The sequence below is a fragment of the Fringilla coelebs genome (assembly GCF_963513975.1).
Source record: "Fringilla coelebs genome assembly, chromosome: 25".
In the NCBI taxonomy this organism is placed as follows: Eukaryota; Metazoa; Chordata; class Aves; order Passeriformes; family Fringillidae; genus Fringilla; species Fringilla coelebs.
The window spans coordinates 1727553-1750855 of NC_140051.1; the positions used below are offsets into that span (position 1 = coordinate 1727553).

At 49.4% G+C, this 23303-nt stretch overlaps 1 protein-coding gene across 1 annotated transcript in view; it reads right to left on the reverse strand.

Moving 5' to 3' along the window:
* Positions 1-728: 728 nt before the first annotated feature.
* Positions 729-23303, reverse strand: part of SIK2 (salt inducible kinase 2) — a 37419-nt gene continuing 14844 nt past the window's right edge. Inside the window, exons 5-15 of the mRNA XM_084221588.1 lie at positions 17252-17376; positions 15752-15875; positions 15333-15553; positions 13623-13775; positions 11927-12082; positions 8575-8803; positions 7711-7995; positions 7331-7494; positions 6758-6883; positions 5024-5115; positions 729-4194 (exon numbers count right to left, since the gene is read on the reverse strand). Coding sequence (XP_084077714.1) covers positions 3624-4194; positions 5024-5115; positions 6758-6883; positions 7331-7494; positions 7711-7995; positions 8575-8803; positions 11927-12082; positions 13623-13775; positions 15333-15553; positions 15752-15875; positions 17252-17376 — 2246 coding nt within the window. The 3' untranslated portion in view covers positions 729-3623. The remainder of the gene's footprint in view (positions 4195-5023; positions 5116-6757; positions 6884-7330; positions 7495-7710; positions 7996-8574; positions 8804-11926; positions 12083-13622; positions 13776-15332; positions 15554-15751; positions 15876-17251; positions 17377-23303) is intronic.

Below are 23303 nucleotides of genomic sequence, written 5' to 3' on the forward strand. Positions count from 1 at the left end.
AATTCAGGCACAATTTTAAGGCTGCTTCTGGATTTTCCAAGCCTGTGTGCACTGAGCTTGTGTGCAATGAATTCAGGCATGATTTTAAAGCTTTCCTTGGATTTTCCAAGCCTGCTCAGCAGCAGAGCTGTGTACACTGAGTTCAGACATGGTTTTAAGGCTTTCCTTTGATTTTTCAAACCAGCTCAGCAGCAGAGCTGCATGTGCTGAATTCAGACACAATTTTAAGGCTGCTTCTGGATTTCCCAAGCCTGCTCAGCAGCAGGGCTGTGTGCACTGAAATGAGACACAGTTTTGAGGTTCCTCTTGGATTTTCCAGACCAGCTCAGCAGCAGGGCTGTGTGCACTGAATTCAGACACAATTTTAAGGCTCTTTTTGGATTTCCCAAGCCTGCTCAGCAGCAGGGCTCTGTGCACTGAATTCAGGCACGATTTTAAGGTCTTCCTTGGATTTTCCAGACCAGCTCAGCAGCAGGGCTGCATGCACTGAGTTCAGTCCCAGGGTCACAGGAATGTCACTAGTGATGTTAAAACAAGAGCTCCTGAGGATCTTTCCACTGGTTTTTGATGTCATTTTTAATTAATTCTGAACGAGCCTTCTATTAATGAGAGTGCAAAGTGCTGTGCCAACCCCGTGGCACCAAGTTTTCCAGTCTTTCCAAATTCATATTTGGCAAAAGTCAGCGGTACCAACAACCCCCACGGGGAGCAAACCTCAGCCTAGAAAATCCAGTGTTTGCAGCAGACATCAATTGTTTTGGTGCCTCAGAGAGAAAATAACTTGACCCTAATGAAGACAAGAGTGGCAGGCGCTGCTTCAGCTCACTAGAAATTTAAAAAATGAAATGCACATCTTCTTTATTTTGTATTAATACACTGTAACTGCTTTACAGAGTCCAGCAGATCAGTTGCTTGTAAATACTACAGATGAACTTGCCAAACTGGAGCTCACAAAACTAGTGCATTTATCCCAAAGCAGAGACTAAACCCTCTAAATCCTTAAAAAAATACATTAAAGAACATACCACACACACACATATTGCACTTTTCTCCGTATGAAATTTGTACCCCATATACATCACACCAAAGTCTCTTCAAAGGAGGCTGTAGTACAAGATAATAAAGCTAATAATTACTCTAACAGTAGTGTACACAGTTCTCTAATGTTAGAACAGAAGAGATTGGAACAAAAAAGCCACTTCAAAGGAGTGGGAAGTGGTGCCCAATGGATCCTCTCTGTATGAGAAGGCTTCAGAAGCCTTTTAGTCCTAATTGGCTTAAAGGAAATTACATGAAATGTTAAATATGCTTTTGGCTGGGGGGAAAGAGTCGGTCTAAACTACATTAAAAAATACTGCAGCTTCCCCCTGCCCAGCCCTGCAAAGCTCCAAGGAGCTCCCACTGCTTGGCACATCCTGATTAATGAACTGCACAACTCCAGAACGGAATTATTTTTATCTTCTGAGTCCTGAAACGTGCAGGATGATCCTGGAGCTGGATGGGGAAGGAAGTGGTTATTGTTCTGGCAGTCCTGGGAGCAGCTTCCACTGCCCAGCCCCGGTGTCTGGGCAGATTCCACACTGCAGGAGGTGTGGCTGGTGCTGTGGGGCAGGGAAGGGACAGGGCTCTGTCTCCTCTCTGCTCCTGCTCTGTTCTGCTGCAGGTTTAGATTTTGTCAGGCTCTTTCCCTTCAGGGGTTGCTGGGTCTGTGCGTTCCACGGTGTCACACACATCTCCTTCTGAAGGGAAACCACACAACAAAACCTCCTTCTCTTTAAAGCAGACCTTTCTGCCCACCTTCATCTCGTGGTCCCTGCTCCTCCAACTCTCCTGCTGCTGCCTTGGGGATGGATCCCTGTGCTGGCAGAGGTAGAAGCTGAGCACTTTTGGGCTCCAGAGAACAGGAGCTGTCTCTGCCTGCCCACACAGGGACCAGGTGCCTTCTGTCACCTGTCAAACCCTCCTTCCCTTCACACAGGCTGCCTAAACCCCTCCTGTTCCACGTTTTATTGCTGTAAACGCTGATTTTTCACCTCCCTCCGCCCTGGGGATTTGCAGTATCAAAGACCAAACCTTCCAGCAAACTCTGGTGTGATCAGCACAGTTCCTCTCTCTCTTTGTGCTTTGATGAAGCTGCAATTGTGCTTAATGTTTGCTCAGGAAAGGGCTGGCCTGGCCAGCTGGCCACTGGCCTGGCCTGGGTGAGCCAAACCTCAAACTGGAGATCTCAGCTTCCTGCAGCTCCCTGAGCCACCCCCTCCTGCGACCCGGACTGCGGAAAGTTCTGGAGACACAGCTCCTGGCGGAGCTGGAGCATCCCTGGAAACGGTCGATCCAGCCAGAGTTTGATGCTGAAATATTGCTGTGATACTTTCAGTGTCCTATATACACGAGCCATTCAAGCACTGAGGAGTTAAACAGGCCCCACACGGTGGGACGTGCGCTCCGGAGGGACTTTGGCCACAGCAGGGATGTGAGTGGGGTATTGTCTACTCTCTTCAGAAAAAAGCATGGAGGCTGATAAAGAACTGAAAAAGGCACAGCACTATCACTTCACAGGGGTGGTTTTTTTTTTTTTTACTTTTTAAAAGCTCATTGTTTTGTTTTTTTTTTATCCTTAAAGTTCTAAAACCCTAAATAATTGTCCAAATATACAAAGCTCAAGAAACCACCAGCAACACATACTGCAAATTCAAAACACAGTTTTGTTTGCTTGTTTTGTTTTTAAAATGCAACCCAGGGACAGGTGGATCCTTTCCAGTGAGCAGAATTTCTCCAGGACAGAGCCCTCCTGAAAAAGGGGGTGATTTAAAAAGCCACCCAGGTGAGTTTTATTTTTGTTAATGCAATTTCCTGCAGCTCTTGTTCTCCTTCATGGCTCTCTTACCTTCTGTGTCTGTTGGCTCATCCTGGATCCCGCAGAATTCCAATCCCCACCCAGAGGTCCCTCCACACAGTCCCAGGTTTCTTTTGACAAAGTCAGGGTCCAGATTCCTTCAGCAGACAGTGAAGAGCTCCTTGGCAGGCTTGGCAGATCCTGTCTGGGCGCCAGCAGGAGGAAGTGGAGGCTGCCTGAGATGCTCAGGGCTGGCCACAGAGTAATTCCAGACCAGGAGCTCAACCCAAGCCCAACTTCCCCTGAATTCCACCTCGTGCTCCTGTTCTCCAGAGGATTTCAGCTGCCATCAGCGCAGACCCAAATCCACCCTGAATTTCAGTGAAAACTATTGCTTTTATTGCCAAGAGGTACGAGGAGCGTGCACTCCCTCTCCTCTCTCCGAGTGGATGGTGGATGAATGCTGACAAACTCCCCAGATTTTTTCGGAAGGGGCTATTTCCTTCCTCTGAAATTCACCTTTTTTGCCTCCTTCTACGCAGGCTTTGTGGGATGAAGCTGCTGTTGAACTCCCTGTTCTCCAGCCCATGCCACTGGGGCCAAACACCTCCTGCTTTTTTTTTGTTTTTTTTTCCTTCCAGCCAGGTGGATTTTCAGTTCCCCTGTCAATCCAAGGGCCGAAAAACTTTGACAGGGGGGTAGGAACGGGTTGGGGGGGGGAAAAAACCAAAAAACCAACCAAAAATTCACATGCTTCTCCTTTTGTCCTTCCAGTGTGCCCTGGGTGCTAATTGACCAGGACATAGCCACCGTGCTGGGGATCCACAGCCTCCATCATCTCACAATCGAAGAGTCCGGGCAGTTCTGGCAGGGGCAGGGAGTCGTAGCTGGGCTGTGCCTCTGCAGAGCTGCTCTGGCTCTCAGGCAGCGCCCCAGTGCCCTGGGGCAGGTGGCACTGCTCGGCAGAGGGGACAGCAGGCAGCTCACAAGTCTGGAAGGGGAAGGGCAGGGGCTGTGCGGGCTGGCCCTGCCCCGGCGGCGACAGCCGGGACGGGCTGGGCGGCTCCAGCTGCACCTTGGGGAACTGCCTGAGGAAGGGCTCGAAGGGCAGCTGCCCCGGGGAGGGCTCCAGCACGGGGCTCAGGGGCTGCTGCAGGCTGAACTGGGCTGGCTGCTGCTGCTGCTGCTGCTGCTGGGGCTGCTGCTGCTGCTGCTGCTGCTGCTGGGGCTGCAGCTCCTCCGGGCAGGGCAGGGGCAGAGGGCTGGCCCGGGGGTACGAGCTCTCTGCGATCTGCATCTGGTTAAAGTAGGCCTGCAGCTGGGACTGCTTCTGCAGGAACAGCCTCTTCTGGTGCAGCCTGCAGCCAGGACAGAAAAAAGGTTATTTTGGCCATTTGGGCCGCTCTCACAGCTCCAAATCCCCGGGCAATTGAGTTCTGCAGCACATCAAAGTTACCAACATCAGTGTTATCAAACATCTCCTCTGATAACCTTATCACACATCTCTGTAGCCAGGATATTTTCTGAAAAACCCTTTCCTTAGGATTTGTCCTCCTGAGAAGCTGAGAGGCCTCAGGAGCAAAATGCAAACAATGATTGTCTGCTGCTGTGGGATGCAGCAGGTGGATCTGGGATTGGGCTCATGTGGTTGTTTCTCATTAATGGCCAATCCCAGTCCAGCTGTCCAGACTGTCTCAGTCTGAACCTTTGTTATTCATTCCTTTTCTATTCTCAGCCAGCCTTCTGATGAAATCCTTCCTTCTGTTCTTTTAGTATAGCTTTTAATATAATATATATAATAAAATAATAAACCAAGCCTTCTGAAACATGGAGTCAGACTCTCATCTCTTCCCCCATCCTGGGACCCTGCAATCACTGTCACACATCTCCTCTGATAACTCTATCCATTTTTTAAGCTAACCCCATGCATAGTTTAATTCACTTTGTTAGGAATGAGATGCTCTGTGTTTGTGTTTTAAAGCCTGCTGCTCACTGCTCTGGGGAATCTGGGAGCTGAAGATCAGGCAGAGAAATTTGTAAACACATGGCAGGATTTTTCCTTGCTTGTAAATGAAGTTTTGAAGTGAAACTTTCCTTTTTCAGATCATTTCTAAATGGACAAAGAGAGTTCCAGTTCTTTTATTACTCTTGAGAGTAATTTTTCTGCATAATTTGGGGGAATCTCACCTGTGCTCCTGGAGCTGCTGTTCCAGACTCCGGGGCAGTTCTTTGCAGTAGAGCTGGCAGGTGTTGGGAGCTTTGGAGAGCAGAGTGGGCTTCTGCAGGGAAAGCAGAGCTGCTTTAAATGCCTTTGGATTTAATGAATGAGTCCAGAAAGCACAAGAAAGATTTTCTACCCCTCTAACTGCCCAGCTGTCCACAGAGCCACTCTCTAAACCCAGAATGCTGCCCATTGGCTTCTAACCCTTGGGCAATATTTTTGCAGGAGAGATTATGCCCTAAAAATCTATGGAAAGCTTCTTCCCAAGTGGAAGATGCTGCAAGCTGGAAAACTGGGGAAAAAACCCATTTTTTTTATGAACTAAAGGCATATGAAAATGGGTTTGAAATAAAGGGGGGAAGAGGAAGGCCCAGGGGTTAAGAAGTGGCTCCTCAGGTGCTGATGCAGAGCCTTTCTGGGATGTTACAGCAATAATCTGCATTCAGCAGCAGCTATTAAACACTGCCAGGAAAACAGCAAGAATGCACTTTTGGCATAATGAGGGTCAGTGCCTGACCCCACAAAACCAGGGGGCAATTCCCACTTCAGCTGTTCTCTGAGAGCTCTCCCTGGGCAGCAGGAGCCCAGAGCTGCTGAGGGCAGGGCAGGGAGGGGCAGTGTTACCTCGATTTTTTAAGATTTTTTAAAGCGTTTTGATGTTTACATTCTTGTAAGGAACTTTCTCCCACACTTTCTGTAAGTAACTCATTGTTTTGCATTCTTTTACGGAGGAAGAGAGATTTGATGGGCTGTTGGATTGCCCAGTGTCGTTGGAGAGGTGGCACTGTCACCCTACAACCCACTGCCGCTTTTGGAAATCTATAAATGCTGGAATCAGAAGATAAACTGCCCTTTTCCACCTTAAAAACAGCAGCGTGTGCGCAGCATGGTATTTTGTGATGTGTAGGGACAGGGCGGGGCAGGGCGGGGTGGGATGGGGTGGGGTGGGGCAGGGTGGGGCAGGGCAGGACGGGGTGGGGCAGGGCAGGGCGGGGCAGGGTGGGGTTCACAGGACGGTGTGGCATTCACAGGGCGGGGCAGGATGGGGTTCACATGGCAGGGTGGCATTCACAGGGCAGGGGAGGGTGGCATTCACAGGGCACTGTGGCGTTCCCAGGGCGGGGCAGGGCGGGGCAGTGTGGGATTCACAGGGCAGGGCACAGCAGGGTGGGGCAGTGTAGCCTGGGCTGGGCAGGGTGGGATTCACAGGGTGGGGCAGGGCAGGATGGCATTCACAGGGCAGGACAGGGTGGCATTCACAGGGCAGGGTGGCGTTCCCAGGGTGGGGCAGTGTGGGGTTCCCAGGGTGGGGCAGGGTGGGGTTCCCAGGGTGGGGCAGTGTGGGATTCACAGGGCTGGGCAGGGTGGGGTTCACAGGGCGGGGCAGGGTGGTGTTCCCAGGGTGGGGCAGGGTGGGATTCACAGGGTGGGGCAGGATGGCGTTCACAGGGTGGGGCAGGGCAGTGTGGCATTCACAGGGCAGGGCGGGGCTCCCAGGGTGGGGCAGGGTGGGGTTCACAGGGCAGGGTGGGGTTTCCAGGGCGGGGCAGGGTGGGGCTCACAGGGTGGGGCAGGGTGGGGCTCACAGGGCGGGGCAGGGTGGGGTTCCCAGGGTGGGGCAGGGCAGTGTGGCATTCACAGGGCAGGGCGGGGCTCCCAGGGCGGGGCAGGGTGGGGCTCCCAGGGCGGGGCAGGGGTACCTGCAGCCGGTGTTTCAGGTACTGAGTCTCCAGGCTCTGCCTCCGCGACAGCAGCGGGGGCTGTGCGCCGCTGGGGAAAGCGGCCGGAGCCTCCTGCTGCTGCTGCTGCTGCTGGGAGCCTTCCTCCTGCAGGGGGAAGAGGAGCGAGCTGCAGGCCTGACAAGGCTCCCTTAACCCTTGCTTTGAGGGTTTTCCCTGCCTGAGGTTCCCTGCTTGCTGTGCTCCTGTTCAGCTGAAAACCCTACTGGGAGCTCTTGAACGTTCCCTCTGCAAACCAATCTGTGTGGAACTGCAATCTGCTCCTGGCAGCAAGAAAAGGTGGCACTGGCCTTTGCTAAATCCCAAACACCCTTCAGACTGAAAGCAGTGACTGCTGGGTTTGGAGAGCTGGCAGAGCCCCTCACTGACACCACCAGGGTGGGCAAAGGCTCCACATTCTGCAGTCTGGGGAAGGCAGAAAGGAGAACAGGACACTGAATCTGTCAATCAGCCCTTCCCAGATCTCCACAGCACCTCATCCTCTCTGGTCTGTCCCACGGCACTGAGATGGAGCTCGATTTCTGCTGGGAGTACCTGTGCAGGGCTGCTCATGAGCTCCTGCAGCTGGGTGGCAGCTGATGTCAGGGAAGGCTCTTCCTCCGATCCCATCTGTTCATACAGCAGCTGGACTTTGTTCAGCTCCAGGATTCCTTTGGTTCGTGCCAGGTTCTGGAGGTGCTGCCTAAATGCTACAATTCCTGGAGAGGAGAGGGAGAGGAGAGAGGAGAGAGAGGAGCAAAAACCCCTTGTCAGAATAATCTGCTTTTCTGGCTAGCACAGGAGATAAACTGAGTGATAACCGAGCACAGAGGGCGTTTCCTGATTTCCTGCAGTGCCTGGGTGTCGCTGCCACCGAAGCAGAGCCCTAACACAGCAGCTTGGTGCTGCACAGAGCTCCCCTGCACAGGACTTACCCTGGGTCAGGGAGGTGTCGGAGGCGCGGCGGCCCTCGCGGAAGCTGACGGGGGAGCGGTTGTGAGCCTCCCGTTTCTGGCAGCTCAGGGCCTGCATGGCTGGGTTGGCAGGCCTGAGCCCCAGGAACGGGGAGGGCACCCGTGGGGGCTGCTGGCTGCTCAGCACCATCTCCTTCAGGGAAGGGGTCTCGCCCAGGAATTTGAGATCCCTCTGCACGGAGCCCATGTTGTACTCCGAGTCGATGCTGCCCAGGGAGGAGTTCTCATCCAAGGAATAGACTTTCCCTGGGACAGAAAAAACCCAAAAAACAGGATAAAAGTGAGAATCAGCACCACTGACGTGAGCTGCTCCTGCCAACAGTGGCTACCTTAGAGGGAACAGCCAAAGAAATCAATTTTGACAAAGGAATTGTCAAGTGAAACTGGCGGTGCAATAATGGGGATTTCCTACTGGGTTTTTGCAGTTTCTTGCAGCAGCCAGACACTCTGCAGATGTTCACTGGAAAGTGTTTAGGTTTTTTTAATCCTGACAAAACTGTAGCCTGGAAAGCTTGGTCACCTCACTGGTGCTGGAGTCCAGAGGGTTTCATTTCCCCACTGCTCCCTGCCAGCTCATCTTCAGGGGATGAATGATTTGGGGACCTTCAGTTGAGGAAGCAGCCAATTTTGCCACATTTCCCAGTAGCTTTTGGGGTTTTGCATGAGTTAAATCACCTGTAAATTTGCTGCTCTGATTTTATACCGTCTCAACAGCAGATTTTGGGGTATACAAACTGTCTTGTACTCATCCCTGATAAACCCAGATCCCCAGCTGCTCAGCCCGAGTGCTGAGGGAGAGGATGAGCTCTGAGCCGAGCTCTGTACCTGTGCCTGGCACCATCACCAGCTGGTTGGTGACCTCAGCCAGGGTGTGCCTCCTCTTGCCCCCTCGAGCTGCCTGCAGGGCAGCAAAGGCCTGGGCCGGGTCCTCCTCTGCCTCTCCTTCTGTCTCGATTCCTTCATCAATGCAGGTCTCCATCATGCTGGAGGGCAGGGACTGGCATCCCTTCCTCATCACCACGGCGGGCACGGGGTCCAGCAGGCAGCCGTTCACCTGGGGGCACAGCGACAGCTTGGTTGGGCCCAGCTCTGCTTGTGCTCAGCTTTGTGCCCAGCTCTGCTTGTGCCCACCTTTCTTTGTGCCCAGCTTTGTTTGGCTTGTGCCCACCTTTGTGCAAAGCTCTGTTTATGCCCAGCTCTGTTTTGTGCTCACCGTTCTTTGTGCCCACCTTTTTGCCCACCTTTCTTTGTGCCCAGCTTTGTTTATGCCCAGCTTTGGCTTGTGCCCAGCTCTGGTTGTGCCCAGCTCTGGTTGTGCTCACCTTTGTGCAAAGCTCTGTTTATGCCCAGCTCTGTTTTGTGCTCACCTTTCTTTGTGCCCACCTTTTTGCCCACTTTTCTTTGTGCCCATCTTTGTTTGTGCCCAGCTTTGTTTATGCCCAGCTTTGTGCACAGCTTTGTTTACGCCCAGCTTTGTTTGAGCCCAGCTCTGTTTGTACCCACCTTTGTGCCCAGCTTTGTTTGGGCCCAGCTTTGGCTTGTGCCCACCTATTTTGTGCCCAGCTTTCTTTGTGCCCACCTTTGTTTGTGCTCACCTTTCTTTATGCCCAGCTTAGTTTTGTGCCCACTTTGTGCCCACCTTTCTTTGTGCTCACCTTTCTTTGTGCCCAGCTCTGTTTTCTGCCCACCTATCTTTGTATCTTTGTGCTCACCTTTGTTTTCTGCCCACCTTTCTTTGTGCCCAGCTCTGTTTGATGCCCACAGAACCCCCCCAGGAGCAGGAGCTCCCTGGCCTGAAGGCACTTGGTGTCTCTAACTCTGCTGAGTTGAGTTAAGCCAAGCTTGCCATGTACAATTCTTCATTTCCTGCTTACCTTCCCTTACCACTCAATTCCCTACAACTGAATATTCTCATTCCCACAGTTCTGTGCTTTCCAGGACTGGTTTTCTGGGTTTTTTTTTGGTCTTTTTTTTTTTTTTTTTTGAGTTATTAAAAACTTTGCCAGCTTAGTCACAATATAAAATATTTCTGGAATGTGCAATACTGCTGTTCCCCCCTTCCCATACCTGCTGTGCTCATTTATCAGGCTCAGATAAACTCCAGGAAAAAAACCCCAGCCTTGCATTTCATCCTTGCAGGGCAGTGCTCAGGAATAACTCCATAAATGCACCTTTTCCCAGCACAGCTTAACTTGATTAATGTTGTTCCCCTGCAAACACAGGTTGCCTGGAGAAGCTGTGGAATCTCCCTCCTTGGATTTACCCAGCCTGATAAAGCCCTGAGCAGCCTCCCACAGCTTTGAGTCTGACCTTTAGAGGCACCTCCCCATCCTAAACTGCTCCTGGGATTTGAATTCTGGTTTTATTCTCCAGTTTGCCGTGGATCCTCCTGTACCTTAACTAATTCTTTGCCATTTTCAATTATATGGGTTTTAGGCAAAACCAAAATTTTTATCTATTATTTTTATTTTACTTCATCATTTATGATTTATATATTTTAAACATTCCATTGTTATATTAATATTATTTTAATAGATATTTATTTATAACTATTTCCACATCCTGCAGCTTTTGGAGGCTCTGTCCTGTAATTACTGCACAAACTGGGTAAAACATGGATGGAAAAACCACAATCCTTAACCACAAAACCTGGCAATGCTGCAGCTGATTTTATGGAAAGCCATTTTTTGTGAGCCATTCCTGAATTTTCCTCCAAGTTCTTTGGTCTTTTGCAAAGGAGAAGTGTTTGGAAAAGAGCTTTCCCTGCATCGACAGCAGCTCCTAACAAACAGTCTTGAGGCAGAACTACATGGCAGGAAAACATCCAGAAACAGCTATAAATAATTTAAACAGCAGGAAAATGATGATTCCTGCACGGGAAAACTCTGCCTCTGCTGCCTCTGTTCTGACTGAGGGGATTTCACCTCTAAATTTCATTTTTTGAACACCTTCCTTCCCCTTTTTGGGGCTTCCCCACTCAAATCCTGGCACTGCTTGGGCAGAAAGGAGGAGCAGAACCCACCCCACGCTGGCTCCCTGCAGGTTTTCCAGGGATCAGAGCCTGGAAATCTTCAATGCTCAAGTCCTACAAGAATTAAGAATATTCCCAAGTGAGTTCAGCCCTGACACCTCACTGCTGTCACCTGCTGCTGACCTGCCCTGGCCAAAGCGCAGCTACAAAGCAAAAGGGGGGTGCAAAATCAAGGTGGAAATGTTAATTTTGAAAAATGGGGACACAAAATCCAGCTGGAAATGTTAATTTTGAAAAAGGGGGATGCAAAATCAAGCTGGAAATGTTAATTTTGAAAAAGGGGGATGCAAAATCCAGCTGGAAATGTTAATTTTGAAAAATGGGGACGCAAAATCAAGCTGGAGATGATAATTTTGAAAAAGTGGGGTGCAAAATCAAGCTGGGAATGGTAATTTTGAAAAAGAGGGGTGCAAAATCAAGCTGGAAATGTTAATTTTGAAAAAAGGGGGTGCAAAATCCAGCTGGAAATGTTAATTTTGAAGCGCCTTTGAACTGGTTTGTGCTTTCCAGCTGCCACAGACCACACAAGGAGCCAGAGCTGAGAACCAGGGCCACACTCCTGGTGCTGGGAACAAACCGGGGAGCAATAAACCCTTCCAACTGGCAGGCAGGAAATCAAACCCCAGCTGGCACCAGGCAGGAGAAATATGCTGAAATTCAAGTTATAACGTGGTGCAACATGAGAGAAAGCAGCACAAGTTTTATGAGAGTCACATACTTCATAAATGTAATTATTTTAAGCTATTTCCCCTTTCTAATTGCTGACTCCAAAGCAGGCTGGAGCTCCTTTTGGACACTTCAGCTGCATCCAGGAGCCCTCTGTGTAAGAAGGAGTTTTCAGAGCTCTTGAAAATACATTTTAGAAGAACAAGGGAACAAAAACCCACTTTTTTTGGTTTTTTTTTTCCCTTTCCAAAAGCAGTGTGGTGAGAATGGAACGAAAGCAAAGAACAGGGAGGGAGAAGAATGATGAAAAAAGACACAGCTGTGGGGAGTCCCAGGGAAGGAGAATTTGGAATACCTACAGCTCCTGATGCTTAAATACTTAAATTTCAGGAAGCACTGCTGTGCTGTTAAAAGACAACGATATTTTTTAGCTGGAATGATTTCTGGAAAAAAAAAAAAATAATAGGGTGATTTCTGTACCTTTGGTGTCTCAACCCTTTCCTCCTCCATAAAAGCTGCCTCTCCCTGGCAGCTGGAGGGAGGGAAGGAAAAGGTTTCTGCTCCTGAGGCTGAGGGGAGCCCTGGAGACTGCAGCAGCCTCGGGTTTGGGGAGTGCAGGTTCACCACGGCTTGTGCCTGAAAAACAGAAGGGAAAAACTCAACACTGGAAGGGCCTGAGGTGGGGAGAGACGTCCAGAGCCACGGGGGAACGGTGTGCAGCCAGAGCAGGAGCGCAGGATTTAGTTCTTGGTTCGGGGTGAAGAACATTCTTAGCCTTTAAACTTGGGAAAAAGCAAAATTACTGCTCCCAAAACAGCCAGCCAAGCCCAACTGGCACTGAGCTCAGGACTTACTGAACCTGACTTATTCCCAGCAGCACAGGAAGAGTTTGGGGCTCCCTGGTGCTCTAAAATTCCCTTTTTATATTGAGTACAACCCCCTGACTGCTACCAGGAGCCTCAGGAATGGTTTCAATGACTTTTCATTGGAAATTTCCTAAAAGTTAGGAGAACAGGGATATTTCCCCTGGTTTGGAGCCTTTATTTCCTGGAGTGCAGTATCCACACCACTGGCCAAGAGGAAACAATCACCCTCAGCCAGGAGCTGTGGTGCCACCATGTGTGAAAACAAATTATCCTTGGGACAATGAGAGGCTGGAGCTGAAGAAAAAAGGCTCCAAAATGCAGGAATTCAGCACAAGGAACCCCCTGCCAGAGGTGTTTTATTCCTCCTTGCTCATCCTGCTTTCAATAAATCTTAAAATTGATCATTTTCTTTGCGACACTGTGACTTTCCATCACAAGAACCAAGCTTAAACCTGGCTTTAATCTTTGCCACGCTGCTCCTGGACCTGTGTTTTCATAACTGGAGCTGAGCTTCACCTCAGCACAACCCAAACATCCCAAAGGGAATCTTGGCCAAGGCATCGCCAGGAGATGAGCAACGGGATCCTCGCTAAAACCAAACCCCAAATTTGCATTTTAGGCTTCAGGATGAAACTACACCAAGCAGAGAGAGATCCAGGTGGGAAGAGAGGGATTTTGGATGGGAATGAGGCAGAGGAGCTCAGGGATGAGGAAGGAGAGGCAGAGCAGCACAGGGATGAGAAGGGAGCTGACCTTGGCCATGGTCTGCTTGGTGATGGTGCCAAGCTGGCATTTTAGGCTTCAGGATGAAACCCCACCAAGGAGAGAGGGATTGCAGGTGGGAAGGGAGGGATTTTGGAGGGGAATGAGGCAGAGGAGCCTAAGGATGAGGAAGGAGAGGCAAAGGACCCCAGGGCTGAGGAAGGAGTGGCAGAGCAGCCCAGTTTGAGGAGGGAGCTGACCTTGGCCACGGTCTACTCGGCGATGGTGCCAGGCTGGCATTTTAAGCATTTTAAGCTCCAGGATAAAACACCACCAAGCAGAGAGGGATCCCTGTTGGGAAGGGAGGGATTTTGGATGGGAATGAGGCAGAGGAGCTCAGGGCTGAGGAAGGAGTGGCAGAGCAGCCCAGGGATGAGAAGGGAGCTGACCTTGGCCACAGTCTGCTCGGCGATGATGCCAGGCTGGCATTTTAATCATTTTAACCTCCAGGATGCAACTACACCAAGCAGAGAGGGATCCCTGTTGGGAAGGGAGGGATTTTGGAAGGGAATGAGGCAGAGCAGCCCAGGGCTGAGGAGGGGGCTGACCTTGGCCATGGTCTGCTCGGCGATGGTGCTGGGCCGGCGCTGGCGCGCGTCCACGCGCTGCTCCACGGGGAAGCTGCTCCTGTGCGACTTCAGCCTCTCCACCAGCAGGTAATAGATGGCAGCAAAGTGGTTGTAGCTCTTGTTCTGCAGGGACTGCAAAAAGAACATTTAAAAAAAAGCACAGTGTAGGGACGTGCCCCATGTTGATGGAGCGACCAAATTATTCTCTGTCTGCTTAAAAAGGCAAAAAAGCCCCAAAAGTTTCTCAACCGAAGACACCTCAGTGGCTTCACCTCACACCTGGGGCTGAGGACAGAGGCCAAGAGGTCCAAAATTGTACCCAGCTGTACCCAATTTGATATAAAGATACCTCATACAACCTTTAGGACTTCACCCTAGACCTGGGGCTACCCATTGGACAGAGGCCAAGAGGTCCAAACTGTACCCAGCTGTTCCCAAATTGGTACAGAAACACCTCACAGGACCTTTGGGACTTCACCTCAAACCTAGCACTGCCCAACAGACAGAGACCAAGAGGTCCAGCCTAGGTAATTCACTACAAAAGGAAGAGAGCAAAGGAAAGCATCCCTTTTGTGGGGTGTTTGAGCAGGAGTGAGAACCTCTTGCAGGTGTTTCACCTCAATTTCAGCATGTTTCACCCCCATTTCAATGTGTTTGACTCCCATTGCAATGTTTCACACCCTTTTCAGTGTGTTTGACTCCCATTGCAATGTTTCACCCCCATTTCAGTGTGTTTTCAGTGTGTTTCACCCCCATTTCAATGTGTTTCACCCTCATTGCAATGTTTCACCCCATTTCAATGTTCTACCCCCATTTCAATGTTTTTCACCCCATTTCAGCATGTTTCACCCCATTTCAATGTGTTTCACCCCAATTTCAATATGTTTCACCCCATTTCAATGTGTTTCACCCCCATTTCAATGTGTTTCACTCCCTTCCAGCCTGTTTCACCCCATTCCAGTGTGTTTCACCCCCATTTCAGTGTTTCACCTCCATTTGAGGTGTTTTACCCCCATTCCAGCGTTTCACCCCATTCCAGCGTGTTTCACCCCATTTCAATGTTTTTCACCCCATTTCAGTGTGTTTCACCCCATTTCAATGTTTTTCACCCCATTTCACTGTGTTTCACCCCATTTCAATGTTTTTCACCCCATTCCAGTGTGTTTCCCCCCATTTCATTGTGTTTCCCCCCATTTCATTGTGTTTCACCCCATTTCAATGTTTTTCACTCCCGTTTCACTGTTTCACCCCATTTCAGTGTGTTTCACCCCATTCCAGTGTGTTTCACCCCATTTCAGTGTGTTTCCCCCCCCATTTCAATGTTTTTCACCCCATTCCAGCGTGTCTCACCCCATTTCAATGTGTTTCCCCCCCCATTTCAATGTGTTTCACCCCATTTCAGTGTGTTTCACCCCATTTCATTGTGTTTCACCCCATTTCAATGTTTTTCACCCCATTTCATTGTGTTTCACCCCATTCCAGCCTGTTTCACCCCATTCCAATGTTTTTCACCCCCTTCCAGCCCGTTTCACCCCATTTCAATGTATTTCACTCCCATTCACTGTGTTTCACCCCATTTCAATGTTTTTCCCTCCCATTTCAATGTGTCTCACCCCATTCCAGTGTGTTTCCCCCCCCATTCCAATGTTTTCCCCCCCTTCCAGCGTGTTCCCCCGGTGTGAGCTGTACCTCCACAGTTTTCTGCTGGTCTATGCCCAGGCTGTGCATCAGCCTCAGCACCTGCTCGTTGTACTCGCCCAGGGCGGGCTGGTTCTCCTCCCCTGCTGGGTACAGCATCGGCCTCTGGGCAGGGACTTCCACCAGCATCCACTTGTGCTCCTTGATCTGAGCAATGCTCAGACGTTTGGAGGGGTCCAGCACCAACATCCTCCTGATCAGGTGCTCACACTCTGTTGGAAAAGAGGAAAAAAAAATAAGAATTTCCAACTTAGTGACCTACCAGCCCAGAGATGCATCACTGCTGCTAAAAACCTCTCAAAACAAGACTAAAAAGTGGAAAAAAACCTCAAATTCTTCATGCCCACCTCATGGATACCCCAGAATTTATTCAAAGCACAGCAAAAAGAGTAAAACCATGGCACTGTTACCTTCTGACATGAAATAAGGGATCCTGAACCTCCCCTCCAGCACTCTCTGCCTCAGGATGGGCAGGGTGGGTCCATCAAAGGGCAGGGCTCCGCACACCAGCACGTAGAGCACCACCCCCATGCTCTGTGGGGGGAAAAAAGGGAATTTTCAGCTTAGTTCCAACCTCCCAGCAGGGTCTCTGAGGGGGCAAGCCAAGCCCTACCACAGAAATAATTATTTCCTGCAGAAAAAGGAAATTTTTCCTGCAGAAAAAGAAAAAGGGGGGGGAGCTGCGCACGGGTGAATGAGAATTGAACCCCAGCTTCAGCTGAGAATTTGGGATATTTATTATTACTATTATTATTATTATTATTATTATTATTATTATTATTATTATTATCATCATTATTATTGTCACTATCATTATTATTTCATTATTTATTACGTTATTTATTACTTTATTTATTACTTTATTTATTTATTTATTTATTTATTCATCTCAGCCTTGCCCAAACAAAAGCAACCCTGGCACAGCAGCCACTCCGAGTGAAAAACTGGAATATTTTCCATTTAAAGCCTGTGGGGAGGAGTTTTTATGAGCAATCACTTTAGGGGATTATTCCATGTGAGCAAAAGGGGAAATTATGGGCAAGAGCTCTGCTGCAATTGCTTGTTCCTGGAAGGATTCAATGAATTGGCACTGCCAAAAAAATCCCAGTTCCTGCCAAAAATAAAAATCCCAGTGAGAGAAGCAGACCAGGCTGGCACAGCACTGGGTGTGTCAAGGGGGAAAAGCAGGTGCTGACCTCAAAGCTTGGTAAAAACGCTGAGATTTTACAATTAAATACAGATTTTTTTTAAAAAGAAAACCCTGTCCAAAACTGAACTGGGGATTGCTGCAAGCTGAGAATCCTTAACTCAGAAGTGAAGGTGATTTTATTTTAAATACCAACACCTTCTCAGGTTGAGAAAAATCAAATACTCCAGATCTACAGGTAAGAAAAATCAAATACTCCAGACCTGCAGCTCCAGAAAAATTGAATATTCCAAATCTGCAGGTTAAGAAAAAACAAATACTCCAGATCTGCAGGTAAGAAAAATTAAATATTCCAAATCTGCAGGTTAAGATAAATCAAATATTCCAAATCTGCTGGTTAAGAAATATCAAATATTCCAGATCTGCAGGTTAAAAAAAAAAAAAAATCAAATATTCCAGATGTGCAGCTTTAGAAAAATCAAGGATTGCAGATCTGCAGGTTAAAAAAAATCAAATATTCCAGATCTGCAGGTAAGAAAATTAAATATTCCAAATCTGCAGGTTAAGAAATATCAAATATTCCAGATCTGCAGGTTAAAAAAATCAAATATTCCAGATCTGCAGCTTCAGAAAAATCAAATACTCCAGATCTGCAGGTGAGGAAAATCAAATATTCCAGATCTGCAGCTTCAGAAAAAGCAAATATTGGTTGCAGCTTCCCAGAAGTGGAGGGGAATGCAGTTAATATCAGGATTTTTGGTACCCAGATGTCCAGCTGGGGTCCCTCGTACTGCTGCCCTTCAAAGACCTCTGGGGCTGCGTAGGGGGGGCTCCCACACCACGTGGTCAGAGGCTCCCCGCTCTTGTAGAAATTCCCAAAGCCGAAATCTGTGGGGAAAAACCAAGGGAAAAGTCACTGCAAGCTTCCAGTGCAGCAGGAAGAATAATTCCAGAATAATTCCAATTCCACCCCAAAGCCCAATCCCACATCGGGCTGCTGGATGTTCTCTGGTTTTTTTGCTGCTTTTGTGTTGTGGAATTGTTGAAAAGCTGCAAAACCTCCCCAACCTGGAGGAGCTTTGAGTACAGCCATGGTTAGAATTCACCAAAGCGACAGTCCCACGGATAAATGAGATTATTGACTTGCCAAGAGATGATCTGAGATTCCCTGGGCTTTCCTGAGGTGCTTCCTAGCCTCGAACACACAACAAATCCTGACAAGCTGTGGAGCTGGGAGGAAGGAGCTGAGCAACAGGCATGGGAAGCACTGGGAAGGACAGACAGACTTCAGCTGCTGTCTGCAGCCCCTGGAGTCACCAGCCCACAAATAAAACATTCTTTTAAATGTTGCTTTTTATGGCCTCGTGCAGCACCAGCTGGGGTCTGACACTGATCAGAATTTTTATAATTTAGGGGTGAGAGGCAAAAGGAGCTCAGAGACAGAGGCTGGGGCTTCTCCCCTTGAGCTGGTGCTGCTGTGACAGTGGTGACAAAGTGGGTGACATCAGGCTGGGGATGCAGCTCTGAGTGCTCTGAGGTGACAATCAGGGTGACATCAGGCTGGGGATGCAGCTCTGAGTGCTCTGAGGTGACAAACTGGGTGACATCAGGCTGGGGATGCAGCTCTGAGTGCTGCCAGGGATGCTCTGAGGTGACAATCAGGGATGCTGGGAGGTGACAAACAGGGCTCAGGCTGTTGGTGCAGCTCTGAATGCACTCAGGTGACAAAGAGGGTGACATCAAGCTGCTGGTTCAGCTCTGAATGCTCTGAGGTGACAATCAGGGCTCAGGCTGTGGATGCAGCTCTGAATGCTCCTGGGAGGTGACAAACAGGGCACAGGGAGGTGACAAACAGGGCACGGGGAGGTGACAAATAAGGATTGGGCTGTTGGTGCAGCTCTGAATACTCTAAAGTGACAATCAGGGATGCTGGGAGGTGACAAACAGGGCACAGGGAGGTGACAAACAGGGCTCAGGCTGTTGGTGCAGCTCTGAATGATCCCAGAGATGCTGGGAGGTGACAAACAGGGTGACATCAGGCTGTTGGTGCAGATCTAAATGCTCCTGGGAGGTGACAAGCAGGACACTGGGAGGTGACAACCAGGGTACAGGGAGGTGACAAACAGGACTCAGGCTGTTGGTGCAGCTCTGAATGCTCCTGGAGGTGACAGACAGGCTGACATCAAGCTGTTGATCCAGCTCTGAATGCTCCCAGGGATGCTGGGAGGTGACAAACAGGACACAGGGAGGTGACAAACAGGCTGACATCAGGCTGTTGATCCAGCTGGGAATGCTCCCAGGGTGCTGGAATGCTGACCAGCAGATAGCAGAGCTGATAAAGGCTGTGGTTAGCACAGGCTCTGCTGAACCATCCCATCCACCCCGTCTGTGCTGCCTGTGCTGCTCAGAGGGGCCAGAAAACCACGGCAGAACCCCCAGAGTGAGAGAAGCAGAGAGAGATTTAATAAAAAATGAGAAAAAATCCCCCTGGAGTTGGTTTGGGGCAGCAGAGCAGAGCTGGGGCTGGACACAGAGCTCTGGGGGAAGGAGTGGGGGCTGCAGGAGCTCCAGCAGCCCCTCGTGGATCCCCACCTGCAGGAGCACTCAAACACGAAGCGGTTTGGGAGCAGTTTTGGGTTTTGGAGCTGGCACTGAACACCTGCAGCACCCCAAACCCCTGCAGCACCCGAGGGGACAGGACAGCCTGCAGGGTGACCTCTGGCACCTGGGCACCACCAGAGGCTGTGCCAGCCAGGCTGGCTGCCAGGGCTGCTCTGAAGGTCAGGCTGTCACACAGAGCCCCGACCGGCAGCGACGGTGACGCCACCGCCGCCAGCGACGTCACCCAGCCCAAGGCCGGCTGGGATCCCAAACTTCTGCAGGAACCAGGGCTGGGACAGGACAGCACTAACCTGCTGCCCTCCCTCCTCATCCTCCTGCAGCTCTGCAATGCCTCCAGCTGTGACAACACGGGGGGGACAGCAGGACCCACCCCAAATCCCCCCATCCCTCCAGCACAGCCTCACCTTGTCCCCTCTTCCCTTTTTGCTCCATTTCTCTTTTTTCCCCTCTTTCCTTTTCTTTCCCCCCCTTTTCCCTTTTCTCCCCTTTCCCCCATCACAGCCAGACTGCTGTTGTGATTTTTCTTTAATCATTATTCCCTTTTTCTTCCCACTGAATTGGCCTGGCTGCAGTGACAATGCCTCGGGAGGCACGGAGCCGTTCCTGCTCTCCACAGGAGCATTCTGCCACCCCGTGTAGGTGTCCTTAAATCTGATTTCTCCCCTCACTTATCTGGGATTTGTCAGGTTTTCAACATCCTCGTAGTGCAGATAAACATCAGGTTTTTATCTCAGAGCTGCAGCTCTCCCTCGGGTGCCACCCTCATAAATCTTCCTATCAGATTCACAAGTACAAGAACATTTATTTGTAAGCACAGCTAAAGAAAGCATGACCTGCTTGGGAGCACAAGGATTTGAAATCCTAAAAAAAGGGATATTTTTTGCCTTTCCAGGCTGGGATTTAAAGTCACCTCTTGGAAGAAACCACCAAAAAGAAAGGTGAAGAAATCCGAGCCAATATAAGAGAAGCCTCAGGTTTGTGCCATTATTATCTTTAGGTGATGAATTTTGTGGCACACAAAGGTTTTATTCCTGGTCACCAAAAGGACATCCTGGAGCTGCTCAGAGCAGACTTTGCAGGGCTCAGCTGGAGGAGCAGCTCTTGGCTGGCTCTGCTGGTCCTGTGACAGCACAGACCACTGAGTTTGCTGGAGAATCCGTGAATGACAGGCTGTGAATTGCCACCAGAAGGAGCAGCCAGAGGGAACTCCTGACCACCCCCTGTGCCTGCAGGGCTGCCTCCTACACCTGGACCAGGATTTCCCTGCTCTGCCTCAGCCCTGCGCTTCCAAAGCTTCAATTTCTTCCCTTTTCGTGACCAGTGGAACACCAGAATCCTTCAGATCTGAATTTCAGCAGGCACAAAGCACTGCCAGACACCTCCTGACTGGCACTGGGCTCTTTCATGGAATACAGGAATTAAAACCAGTGCTCTGGATGTCAGCAGCTGGCTCTTTGCTTTAAAAAAAATCCAATTCTGCTCTCTTGTTGCACAAAATAATTCCCTGGGTGGGGGAGATCAGCATTATTTGTTAGGGGACACAACTTCTTGTGCTCACCCCTTTTGTCTCCTTTATTCTCCCCACACAAATGGCTGGGAAACAATTTGTAAGCACTCCAGCATGGATAACATCCATGAAAACCCTTTCAAAGAAAAAAAAAAAATCAGGATTTAGTCAGGATCCTGGATGCTTGCTCCATGGGGCTTCCTCAATTTTTAATTACTGCACTGTCAGTTGAGTTGCCCCATTTTTTGGAGTGGCCAGGATTCAGTTAAACACAAAAAACCCACCAGTCTCTCCTTCTCCCCCTTCCACCTTGTTCCTCTTCTGCCACTGCAGATCTGTCACAGCCATTCTGGATCCAAAGTGGTCATTTTTAACCCCAAAAATGTCTCATTCCAGAGGAAACATCGCTGATATTCGAGGGAAAAAATGTGCCAGCCCTCAAAAAAACCAAACCAAACCAAACCAACATATGCCAGGGACAGAATTCTAAAAGGACTGAAATTGGGCTCATTACCAGAGGACTGAGATTATATAATGGAGTGATCTTCTTAACATTTCCCTGAATCTGCACGTTAAAATAAAATAAAAAACAACAAAAAAAACCCCCAAAAAAGGCCATCACTTGCAGCACTGCGTTCAGCTGAATAAACTCTGTGTTTGTGCAATCTGCAAATATTGGCTCTGCACACTTGTGGCATTTGGTTTCTCAATCTCATTCTACCCCCTTTCGGGACCATCTTGAATTTCGGAGGTATCATTTTTGGAGCACGCATCACGCCAGTGGAATCTGGTTTTTCCCCTTAAAAAAAAAACTGGAAAAACAGCCTGAAGATTTCAGCCTGAGAAACGGCAGCTCCCTGCCAGAGCCACTGCAGCTTGTGTGAGCCTCCAGCAGCATGGCAGAGCCTCTCACTGGTGCCTCCAGAACCCTCCCAAAGCAGCTCCAGAGCTATAATTAATCCTTTCTCCCGAAACCAGGAGCAGAACTCAATCTGCCTGCCTCGCAGAGAGCCACAGGGAGCTTTTGTTGGAGGGGAAACGCGAGCCTGGGAGATAATGGGCGCGGAGGTGCCGATAAAGGCAAGGTAGGAGCGGCAGCAAACCTGACCCACTTCAGGGGCCGAGGGCTGAGCAGCCTCTCCTGACGTCAGTGCACGTTTCCCTGTCCAGCAGCAGCTCCAGCCTCCTTCAAAATATCAGTCTGTGCCTACCTGGGCTGCTGCAGGGAGCAGGGGTCAGGGTTTCCTGCAGGCACCCCAGCCTGGGGCTGGAAGTGATAGTGGAGCCCATGGAAAATGGTAAAGGGAGAAGCTGAAAATGTTAGGATTTGTGTTTTCCCAGATCAACTGCACCTGAGTGAGCAGTGTGATAAATGATATGATTGTTAGGTGTGATGGTTGTTCAGTGATTAAATAGAATTATTATATAACCATAAGAAGAATCATGAGGAACGATGTTGGAAATTTAAGGGGGGGGCTTTGCTTAGCTGAAATCTATGTATACAATAGAACAATATAAGTTTAATGATCAACATGACAGTTCTACAATGATAGAATATAAAACATGTTCATCTTGACTGAATGGTCAGAGTCAGATTTGGGTTTGTACCCCTGACACCCAGAGCTCTTCACTAAAAGCACCTGCATAGAATCATTCTGTGATTTTCTGTTCCTGGACGCTGACAGAAGGACAGGAGCAGGAGCTGGGTCCCCATCCCAGCTGGGTCTGGGTTCTGCTGGTGGATCTCTGGCTGCACAGCAGAGGTGGAGCTCAGAGAGAGCCCGGGCAGCTGAAATGCCTCAGGTGCCCTCAAAGAGCAGCAGATGCAAAGGACACATCCCCAGGGCAGCTGCTGAGCTCTGGGAAGGGCCAGGCAGGGCTGCCTTGCCAGCACTGAGCACAAATTCCACCCTAAACCCCCAGGGAATTCCTCACTCCTCACCTTCCCCCTTTTCCACGGACATTTGGTCTCATTGATCCCTTCAGTTTTGCTCCTTACACTAAAGTTGGAGGGCTCTGCTCCCAACCACCTCCTATTTCTACAAAATAAACCTATCAAAGCTCTCACCTCCAATTCTTACTCATCCTCTGTTTGTTGTCCAGTTAGAGAGAAAAGATCCTTTAAATTCTGCCTGTCCCAGTCCTTCTAGAGCAATATTAAGACAAAACTGGATTTCAGTCCAGCCTCAGGCATCAAAGGTGGCAATCTCCTGAACCCACAGGTCTTGGAACACTTTTGAATGTTAGTTTATTCTCCTGGTGGCTGAAATACAGAGGTGACTTTGTGCACGCTTCAGTTTGTTTTGGTTTGACTAAAAGCTGTTGTATCCTTGAGGAGCAAAAAGCTTCAGTAAAAGTCATGGAAGCAGCAGAACAAAGAGAGGTGCACGGGAAGCTAAGAAGAGCTTTATCAAAATCACTCATCAGTTATTGTGCTGGTTTTTTCAATTCCTACATGACCTGAGACCAGAAGAAAACCCCAAGGGATCCTGGCTGCCCTCTGTCCTTCCCCAGCCTGATAAACGAGCCATGAGCAAGATGAACAACTGGAAGAGGCTGTTCCCAGGGATCTGCACAGCACCAGATAACTCCAAAAATCCCAGATAAACCCCGGGCAGCTCGTCATCCTTCTCCTCTGCAGCGAAAAATCCAACAACTGACTCGGCACAAATCACTACAAAGTTTC